Raw genomic sequence first — 10389 nt, forward strand, 5'->3', positions numbered from 1 at the left:
TGGCTACTCATTTGATATATCTTCTTGTTTTCATGCCAATTGTTCATGGTATTTCTCTTTTCTTTTCTGGAAAATAAATATTATTCATGACATAAATATTTTATTTTTTACAAAAATAAATTATTCATGACATAAGTGGTGGTGTTTTATTTTTTAAATTATTTGTTTATCTTATTAAAGCCCATTAATTGATGTTGAAGCCCATTAATATTTGGGCCTCTTATTTCGTTAGAGCCCATTAGGTTTCTAGGCCTTATTCACACGTAAGGTAAGGTATATAATATTGGGCCATAAACGCCTAAAAAATAATTTATCGAGGTTCAACTGTATTATAATTCGATTTTATTTATTTATTTTGGAATAAGTATATTTTATTAAAAATTCCAATCTTCTTGCAATATATGATTAAACTTCAATATCTTGAAATTGATTTGTAAAACATTACTAGAAAAAAAAAGGGAATTTAACAAAAAAATTCACACACACACACACAAAAGAAAAGAAAAATAAAATGAAAAGAACGGTGAATTCGTTAGAGTCACAGCTCATTCACAACTATTAAAACGACGGTCGAATTAAAAATAGACACGTATGTGATTTCACACACACCAAGGTGACAGCCTGTCACGTTAGCACACCACACCAGTAACCAGGAAAGGACAAGGACTCATTTATTTTCTGCTAAAATATTTTTTCTATTTTGCACTCCAAAGGCTGACCTCAACACTGCTTACTTCTACTCTCTCTCTCTACTCACTCTCTCTCTAGAATCCAAGTTTCCGATTTTCCTGAAGAAAAATCCAGTCGAGGTATCATTATTTTGCTTTTAGAATTCTTAAATCGCATGTTTTTCCGCTAATTAATTCACGGAAGAAATTACGTTTCTCGCAATTTACTTGAATTTTGTAGATTATTATACATTTTTGATATTAGGGTTTATCTTAATTTTCGGAATTTTCGAAATTCTATCGAAGGTGAAGTCTTTCTCTTTACTAAATTCGAGATCTTGATCCAGAGAAGTATCAATTATGGAGGACGAGCAAGTTGATGTGGGTAAAGATAGTAGCGGTGGCATTTCAGATTCGCCGTTGAGCGGTGATTTACCCTTGCCCAGTGAGACAGTTGTCGAAAGTACGGATATCGACAATCCGGTAGAGGAGGCTTTTGAAGAAGAAGATGAAGGCGAAATAATGGTGGAAATTGTGGGGTCAGATGTGTTTGTTGATGGTGTCAGTGGCCTCAAAGAGGGGGATTTTGCTGTGTCTGAAGAAGTTGGTGGGGTTTGTAAGAATATCGAAGAATCTCGGGTTCCGGATGTTTCGGAAGCTATGGATGTTTCTGAAAAAGAATATGCTGTTACGGAAGAAGTAGATATTTCCTTGACTGAATCTGCCACTGCATTGTCTTCAAGTGTTAATGTTTGGAATCCCGGAAATGAAGAAATGGCCGTTTCTTTATCGGTGGAGACAACGTCTGTGGTGATTAGTGAAGAGAAGACGGTTATAAATGAACCTTCGAAAGATTCTGCGGAAGCTCTTGTTGGTGTGAAGGCTGGTGTTTTAGTGAAAGAAGATGAATTACTATTACCCTCGAGTAATTCGCAAGGGGAAAATGAAGAATCACATGGTGGTGAAACTGCACCGTCTGAGTTGTCTGCAAACCCTAATTGTGACGATTCCGGAAATGTTAAGGTTGATGGGGGTGATAGTGTTGTTGGAGGAGAGTTTTTGAGTGCTGACATGGCCAAAGATGGTGATTGTCTTGTAGAGGACAAATTTGTTGATGAAAAAGAAGTTGTTGCTGCTGAAAGTCAGGTCTCGGTTCTTGAAATGTCTGAGAATCAAGGTTGCGTAAACGAGTCTCGTGAAATAAAGCCCGATTCAAGTCATGGGAGTGAGGGTGTTTCGCGTGCTAGTCCAGAGACCATTCTTGAGGAATCTGGTGTCGGTGCGGAATTTGATGATGTAATGGATTCTGAAGATGGAACATCAAACATTAATCCGGAGATTGATGAAGTCTTATTAGAGACTGATATGGTTGATCAAAGCCACTTTGTCTCAAACGAACCACCTCATCTGGCCGATGAAAGTAATACTGCTGTAGTAAACAACGACGATGGCCCAAATGATGAAATCGAAGCTGATAAAGAGGAGGAGAATCAGACAAATACGACGGGCCCAATTTTGCCAGAAGATGAGGAAATTGTGCAAGCAGATTCGGGTGAAGTAACAGAGCATCAGAAAGTAATGGAAGTTGTGGATGTGGGTGGATTTAGTGAAAAGGGAGATGTTGAAATTCCGGCACTCGATGCTTCCTCAGAGAGTATGAAGCTTCTAGAAGAAGGCGAGGAGATATTACGAGAAGATTCAGACATGATTGAGGACCAACAACCTGTCGTTGACACAACAGTGGGCGGAGGAGTGACAGATCACCAGAAAGAAATGGAAGTTGTCGATGGAGGTGAAAACGTTGAGACGATGGATTTTGAAATCTCGGAGCAGTCTTTAGTGGGCCCGGAAAATGCCGAAATTCCAGCTGATGTCAGCATGACAGAAGATCATGTTGTATTGGACAACGTGTTTGAAGAGCGTGGTGATTTACCTCAAGGTAATGAAGAAGAGGTTCCTGTAGAAGTGGTTGAGAATCTCGAGAGTATTGATTTGATCCAGTTTGTGGACGCTGATATTGCACCGATTTCCGATATCACTCAAGTCAACCTCTTGCCAGAGTCAACTGAAAAGCCAGAATTGGATAATTTCACGGAAACCAACGGCTTTTACATTGCGGACGATCACACCTCCGATGAAGCAGAACTCATGGATGAAGAATTAGAAACTGAAACTTCAAAATTCTCTAACGAAGAAACCACGAAGTCCGTGAGAATGAACCTATCGAGTTATTTATCACCTCCAGACAACGAGGGTACTTTCGCCATTTCAGATTTGGTCTGGGGTAAAGTCCGGAGCCATCCATGGTGGCCCGGACAAATATTCGATCCAGAAGATGCTTCAGAAAATGCAGCCAAATATCACAAGAAAGATTCTTACTTGGTAGCGTATTTTGGCGATCGAACATTCGCTTGGAATGATGCGTCTGTGTTGAGGCCGTTCATGTCATTTTTCCCACAAATCGAGAAGCGGAGTAGTTCCGAAACGTTTCAGAATGCGGTGGAATGTGCCTTGGAGGAGGTTTCTAGAAGGGTGGAGCTAGGTTTGGCGTGCTCGTGTGTACCGAAAGATGCGTACCGTAGGATCGAAGCTCAAGTTGTGGAGAACACTGGTATACGTGAGGAGTCACACCGTAGATACGGTGTGGATCATTCTACCGGAGCAGCTTCTTTCGAACCTGATAAACTTCTCGATTACGTTAGAAACTTGGCAGCTCGTTCATCTTGTGGGGCCGATCAATTGGATCTTGTCATCGCTCGAGCACAATTATCTGCATTTTATCTATTTAAAGGGTACCGCCCCATAACTGAGTTTCCACCAACAGGAGAATTGCTAGAAATTGATCAGAAAGAATTAGCGGATGAAATGGAATATTCCCCTGAAGATGCAGAAGATGAGTCAGCTGCCTCGAGAAAACGGATAGCAACAACAGAGCCTCTAACCACAGTACCTATCCCAACAAGTCAAACTCCCAAGCCTTCGTTCAAAATTGGGGAGTGCATTCGTAGAGTAGCCAGCCAATTAACAGCCGCCACGTCATCAGTGGAAAAAACGACAGCTGTTGTTTCTCCGGAAGCTTCTTCAGTCGAAGAGATGCTATCGCAGCTCCAGCTGGTGGCGCGGGACCCGAAGAAGCGTCACACCTTTATGAAGAATATCCATAATTTCTTCATGGGGTTCAGAAGTTCGATTGCTCTGAATAAACGGGGCAGGAAGAAGAAATCTGATTCAGCAGTCGGTGGGTCCGGCGAAGAATTCGAATTCGATGATGTGAACGACTCTTATTGGACGGACAGGATCGTCCACAACTACCCCGAGGAGCAGCTGATTACTACTACTACTAATAATAATCGCGAAAATGGGGCGGGGAGTAATTTTCAACTGGTGACTTTTGATGCTGAAAAATCGGGGAAAGCGATCCGCAAAACGAATTCAAGAAAGAGATATTCGACTGGTATTTACCCAACCGAAGCAACGGAAATAGACGAGGGTGTTAAAAGGAGAAAGCAAGAATCTTCGCCCGCCGAGCTGATACTGACCTTTGCTGAGAGGAAATGTGTTCCTTCGGAAATTAATCTGAATAAAATGTTTAGAAGATTCGGGCCTTTGATGGAATCTGAAACGGAGGTTGATCATGAAACAGGGTGTGCTAAAGTGATATTCAAGCGGGGTTCTGATGCAGAAGTTGCTCGTAATAGTTCGGAAAAATTCGGGATTTTTGGGCCGGTTCTTGTGAACTACCAGATTGGATACTCGCCTTTGATCTCGGTGAAAGTCTTGCCTGTTGAAATTCCTCAGTTCGAAGAAGATATGGAATTGATGATGTAGCTTTTGGAATGTAATGGTAAGTATACTATGACAGAAAATATCACAGATAATCATTACGTACCATTTCAAATTCGCGAACGTTTTCCGTTAGTACTAAGAACATTTTTTAGGTTTGATATATTTTTGGGGTCAAATTTTCTGCATTTCAAATCCGTGGTCTTGAAACGTTCGATTTTTTTAATTTTTTTTAAATCTTTCGCAGGTGTTTCTGTCACTGCGGTTTTATTTTGTCTAACTTACGAAGATCTTTATTGAACACGAGTGGGAGAACCGAGAAAAATGACGAAGAAGCTGTTCAGAGAGTTGGCTGGCTGGTGTATGTAGTAGCAAGAACAACGGTTTGTGATTGTGGGGTTATCGATTTATCGATTAGAGTTTGTGGTTGTGGGATTATCGATTTGTTTTGTACTATGTTGTATTTTTAGGAATAGATTTAAGGAAGTTGTCTGATGTGTTGTCACTTGTTTTTATGCAATGTTAGAACCACTAGTGTTAGGATGCACCTTCTGTATTGCTCTGGTTTATGATCTTACCATATTTCTTGATCTGATTATTTTCAGCAATTTCATTTATTTTAGCAAACTGTAGATGTATTTTATAATTATACAAGCTAAGAAATATGATAAAACGAGAATCGGACTCAATCTTCTGCGTTACAAAGGGACACTTGACCTATATATGTTTTGTCCGTTCATGGAAGACTCGATTTGAAGCAATGTGAAGTGCTGCCCCGATTGTCACTTATCAACTTCATCGGGCTGGTAATATCGAGCCTTAATACACTCTTTTTTAGGGTTTTGTTTACTCGAAGCACTTTCATTCATAGACCTTCCCGAATTCAACCCGTTTTTATCTGTGATTTCTTCATTTTTATTAATGCGAAATGAGTTCCTTCCACTCACGAACTCCGCCCCCTTTTCTGTCTTCTTCCTTGGTTCCGAGACTCCGTAAATGGCATAATTGTTCCACAGAAAATTAATTCAATCCCATCTAATCTAATAACTATGTGATTTGGTTTTGCATTTCATTTTATTTATTTAAGGGCAAATTAGGCCACCCCTGAGTTATGGTCAAATTACGAATACCTCCTCTTGTTTGGATAATTACAGCCACTCCTCAACTATGTATTATCTTACAAGAAAACCCCTTCAAAAGTAAATTTAGGGAATACAAATCGGTTTAAACTGAACTGAAATTTCGGTACGCCAACATTTCATATTGTTTACCGAACTGAATATACAATTTGGTTCAGTAAATAACCGAACTACATAAATTTTATTTAAAAATATTTAAAAGGAGGAGTGGCTGTAATTACCCAAATAAGAGGATTTTTTTTTTCGTAATTTGGCCATACCTCAATGGGCTGGCCGTAATTTGCCCTTTATTTAATTTTGTGGAAATTAGATCATCTCTAAATGGGCCTATATGTATGTGTGCTGTATGTATAACAAGCAACTGGATAAAGGTAAAAAATAATATAAGCCCAGCCCAAAAAAAGAAAAAAGAAAAAAGAAAAGAGAAAAAAAAAAATAATAATTTATTATAAAATGAAAAAAATAGTAAAAACAGTTATTTATTTATTTATTTATTACAGCCACAGAGGTAGTAATAAACAAGTCTCTCCTTCCTCATCTCTCCGTCGTCCGATCTCCCCTTTCTCTCCCTTCAGATTTCTCCAAATTCATCAGCCAATCTTCTCTCTTTTTTCTCTCCCTTCCTCTGCGCGCCAAATACAAATCCACCCCCCATCCCCCGAGGTATATACCACCCCCCCACACTTTCTCTCTCACACACACTCACTGTGTGTGTTCTTGGTTACATATTTCTGATCGTCTGATTTTTTGTTTGTTACATGAATTATGAAACACACCTTTGTTTCCAAGATTGAATTTTTTTTCAGTGGGTTTTTTTAATTTCTTAATTTATTTTAGCGGCCGATTTCATTTATGACGAAGAAGGGTTTCATTTTCTTTTTTGTTTTTTTGTGTGTATGGGGTTAGGGTTTTGTTTTTTACTTCCTGTGAGGAAGAAACGATGGCGGACAGTCCTGGCGGCTACGGAGCAGGCGGCGGCAGCGGCAGCCACGACAACGGCGGCGACGGCGGCGGCGGGGATCAGAGCCCGAGGTCCGGCGTCCGCGAGCAAGATCGGTTCCTCCCGATTGCAAACATCGGCCGCATAATGAAGAAGGCCTTACCTGCCAACGGTAAAATTGCTAAAGATGCCAAGGACACCGTTCAGGAATGCGTGTCCGAATTTATCAGCTTCGTCACCAGCGAGTACTCTCTTACATCACCTCTTTCATTTTTTCTTACATCACTTTTTTTTTTTTTTTTTTTTTTTTTTTTTTTTTTTTCTGGGTGGTCTGATTTTTCTTAAACCAGTTGTGATTGTGAACTTCAATAGTTAATTGGGCCTTTTCTAATTTTCTATGTGATTTAGTGAGCTTCTAGTTTATGATTTCAATTTATAAAAACTCGGTTTTTTCCGAACTTGTTCTTGCCTTTAGTTGATAGTTTTGGTTCTTGGAAAGCAAACCCATTTGTGTGTTTAAACTTTACATGTTTTACGTGCGTCGTTGCTTGCTCGTAATCGAAATTAACTGCAGAATGAGTTAGTGGGTGATTGTGTCGTTGATTTGAGTGCTCGATTGGTAACTTTTGCTGTATAATTAGCGAAAATTTTCATTTTCGAAGCTAAAATTCATGTGGATGTTTGTATTCATGGTGTTATCATTTGTCGTCGCATGAATTTAGTATTTATCAGATGATACGACGAATGTGAAGATCGTGGGTGAAGCTGTGTGTGTGTGTGTGTGTGTGTGTGTGTGTGTGTTTCTTGTTTGTATAATACTTAAGACAAGTGCTTTATTCGGGTATTTATGTGGTTCGTGGTGTAGTAGTTAAAATACGTACATCCTTTATTATGTGAAATAGATAAATATGTGTTGATATTGTATGTTTCTCGTGTTTACGCCCTACTTAAGTAATTTCTCTACTTGTTCGAGCGTGGATATATTTGCCCTAGCATTTATTGCTCACCTTGAAATGTATGTGAACGGAAATTTTGATTTCTTTACATATAAACGACGACATACCCCGACTGGAAAAAGTACGTAATGCACATGCTAATTATCGAAAACTTCAAGATTCTAAAATACACGCAGCAGAGGTTTTTTCGGTGTTTATGTTGACTAGCCGAAAAGTGGTGGAAAATGCCTTTCGTGTGTCGTTTTTTGTACTTATGTTCATAAATACTTTTTTTTTGTCCGTGTCTTTTAGGTTGTGGGAAAATATCGTAGAGTTTATCATACGTAAGAATCGCCCTATCGTAGGGGTATAAATTGGAAAATCCTAAGATTATGACGTAATTTGATCAAATTCATTACACGTGGTAGATTCCTACGAATTTCATTGGCTCCCACTCTTTCAACACATTCTTGTCGGTTTCTTTCATTATAACATCAACAAGTTAGCTTCTTTTTTTAGTTTAAAATAGTCTAACGATCATATAGCTGAATTATTAAATTTCTTAATCTCGAAATTATTCTGGCACTAAGACAGATTTATTAAGTTTCTGTATTTGTGTAAGCACTTAAGTACGTGTTTGTATGTATAATAATAATAAGATACGCGTGTCTCATAAACTGTTGTTTGTTTAGTTTTACGAAACGACGTTTTGACTTTATTTTGGTTATTGTGAAAATAGGGCAAGTGATAAGTGCCAGAAAGAAAAACGGAAGACGATCAACGGGGATGATTTGCTGTGGGCAATGGCTACCTTAGGGTTTGAGGAGTATATTGCCCCGTTGAAAGCCTATTTGGCTAGGTACAGAGAGGTATGCATAATTCTCTCTCTCTCTCTCTCTCTCTCTCTCTCTCTCTCTCTCTCTCTCTCTCTCTCTCTCTCTCTCTCTCTCTCTCTCTCTCTCTCTCTCTCAACATATATAAAACATCTCCTAACATGAATAAAGCATGTCACAACTAAATAAAACACTGTTTTTTTTTCTTTTTATTATTATTGATTTTTTTTTTGTGGTTGTTGATTATTGGATTAGTTCTTGGTCGTTGTTGTTCATTGTTTGTGCTTTACTTGGACTTTGGTTTGTTTTGAAGCAACGCAAATGAGTTTGACCCGACAAATTGACTTATAATCCATCTGTCATCCTAATGTAAAATCGATTAAATCGTAAATTATAGGATGCGTTTGGATGAGAGGATTTGATGGAGAGATTTGAAATCCATAGAGCTTGTTTGGATCGAGTTATTTGAAAAAGAATTTCAAATCCATAGCTCTCGTGTATTGTTGTTTTTTGGAGCAAGTTGTGGTGGATTTCAAATCCCTTCTCATTTGGAGTTATTTCAAATCCTCCCCCATTTAAACTTATTTCAAATCCTTCAATCCAAACGCAACCTTAAGGATTTTGCTTGGATTAAAATGCCACTATGATTTAACAAGGTAGAGGGTAGTAAAATCGTAAAATCATCGGATTTTAGGACTTTAATCGGGATTTGAACCACCTTGTTTCTTAACAAACGAGTGGATAACAAATATCCTCCATTTCTACACTCTAAGCTGATTTTCACTTTTCTCTCTTCGTTTTTTTTTCGGACTATATGAAATTAATATTGAAATTACAATCTAACCCCTCAATTTTTTTTCCCTATGGCTTGGACAATTTTCCGGAACAACTTCGATACTGCAGTTAGAGGTACGCAGATAATAATTTTCTATGTATTTTTTTTTTCCTTCTCGATTTTTTTTTTTTCCTCACAAAATCAATAATAACGAAATGTGATATATCATCAGGGTGACACCAAAGGATCTGTTCGGGGTGCAGAAGGTTCCGGTAAGAAAGAGACAGCTGGAACTCAACTGCATTCCGATCCACAGGTAACTGCCGACTTCTTTTTATTTTACTTTATTTTAATTTATTTAACGTCTGGATGACTTTTGCAGTTTGCACATCAGGGCTCTTTCTCACAAGGCTTCAGCTACTCGAACTCCCAAATCGAGTATTGAGTGAGTTCACTTTACCGATTTAATTACGAGGCTTATTAACAACAATTCCAATGCACTATTATTATTTATAATTAACAAAAAAAAAAAAAAAAAAAAATTAGACATTCAAATCGCTTATCTAAGATGCCGTTTATTTGGAATCTTGCAGTGAAGGAAATGGGATGTGGTTTGCCTTAGTGCAAAAGACGAAGCTCGTCTCTCTGCTGAGTTCGTTAGTCGATATTGTGTGATTTTGTACCTTTTAATATTTTATACACTTTATATATCGAATAAGTATAGTGATGTGTTATTTTGTTGTTGCTGCTGTTGTTGTTGTTGTCGGTCGTCGTTTGTAATAGTATGTAAATCGTAAAAATACCGATACCATCTGTTGTACATTTTGCTTGTTAGTTTGCGTTTGGGTATCCAATATTTATTATGGGTGTGATTTCGAAAAAAAAACGAAGCAATTGTTGCGTGTATTTATGCGTAGGTTGGGTTTGGTAAAGCAACCGTACCAAATCTATTGAATTACTACCATCCGAAGTTTCGGGTATAGCAAAATTCATAACTATTATTCTATCTAAATTTGGAAGGGTAATAGTTATTACCAATTTTAATATTAATGAGAGTTTATTTTTAATATTTTTTGGCACTTTTACTGTAAAATTTTTGATAGGAATAATGTTTGGTCTGATTTCACTTTTCGGGGAAGCCTACGTTGTTTTAAGGTGAACAAAATAAAATATTAAATATAGCAAATTTAGACCATACACAAGGGTGTGAGTGCAAAAAACCAGTGTATTTTGTCCATCTTGGAATAACATGGACTAAAAGTGAAATCGTGCGAAACATTATGTACCAAAAGTGCAATTCTCCATCGTTTTGCCCT

At 38.0% G+C, this 10389-nt stretch overlaps 2 protein-coding genes across 4 annotated transcripts; both read left to right on the forward strand.

Moving 5' to 3' along the window:
• The first annotated feature begins 672 nt into the window (after nucleotides 1-672).
• On the forward strand, nucleotides 673-5078 carry LOC105955510 (uncharacterized). 3 transcript variants are annotated; one of them, XM_012979245.2, is made up of 3 exons: nucleotides 673-809; nucleotides 975-4512; nucleotides 4699-5078. In XM_012979245.2, the coding sequence occupies exon 2, from the start codon at nucleotides 1029-1031 to the stop codon at nucleotides 4494-4496; it is 3468 nt and encodes a 1155-aa protein (XP_012834699.2). In that variant the 5' UTR covers nucleotides 673-809; nucleotides 975-1028; the 3' UTR covers nucleotides 4497-4512; nucleotides 4699-5078. The 3 variants fall into 3 exon arrangements, with proteins under 3 accessions (XP_012834699.2, XP_012834700.2, XP_088676268.1); XM_012979246.2 differs by having other exon boundaries at nucleotides 674-809; nucleotides 1016-4512; XM_088820142.1 differs by having other exon boundaries at nucleotides 687-809; nucleotides 934-4512.
• Nucleotides 5079-6073: 995 nt separating this feature from the next.
• On the forward strand, nucleotides 6074-10037 carry LOC105955509 (nuclear transcription factor Y subunit B-1). Its single transcript, XM_012979244.2, has 7 exons — nucleotides 6074-6253; nucleotides 6497-6775; nucleotides 8205-8334; nucleotides 9202-9207; nucleotides 9306-9389; nucleotides 9456-9518; nucleotides 9667-10037. Exons 2-6 carry the CDS (start codon nucleotides 6531-6533, stop codon nucleotides 9516-9518), a joined length of 528 nt encoding a protein of 175 aa, XP_012834698.1. The 5' UTR covers nucleotides 6074-6253; nucleotides 6497-6530; the 3' UTR covers nucleotides 9667-10037.
• Nucleotides 10038-10389: the final 352 nt, after the last annotated feature.

This window comes from Erythranthe guttata, chromosome 6, assembly GCF_056151865.1.
Source record: "Erythranthe guttata isolate IM_541 chromosome 6, IM_541, whole genome shotgun sequence".
NCBI lineage: Eukaryota > Viridiplantae > Streptophyta > Magnoliopsida > Lamiales > Phrymaceae > Erythranthe > Erythranthe guttata.

Excerpts from the sequence above, each read along its gene's own strand:
- LOC105955509 (XM_012979244.2), top strand. The coding sequence starts at position 6,531 with ATGGCGGACAGTCCTGGCGGCTACGGAGCAGGCGGCGGCAGCGGCAGC. Across the intron at positions 6,776-8,204 it reads ATCAGCTTCGTCACCAGCGA|GGCAAGTGATAAGTGCCAGA; the intron begins GTACTCTCTTAC and ends TTGTGAAAATAG. Across the intron at positions 9,390-9,455 it reads AACTGCATTCCGATCCACAG|TTTGCACATCAGGGCTCTTT; the intron begins GTAACTGCCGAC and ends TGACTTTTGCAG.
- LOC105955510 (XM_012979245.2), top strand. The coding sequence starts at position 1,029 with ATGGAGGACGAGCAAGTTGATGTGGGTAAAGATAGTAGCGGTGGCATT.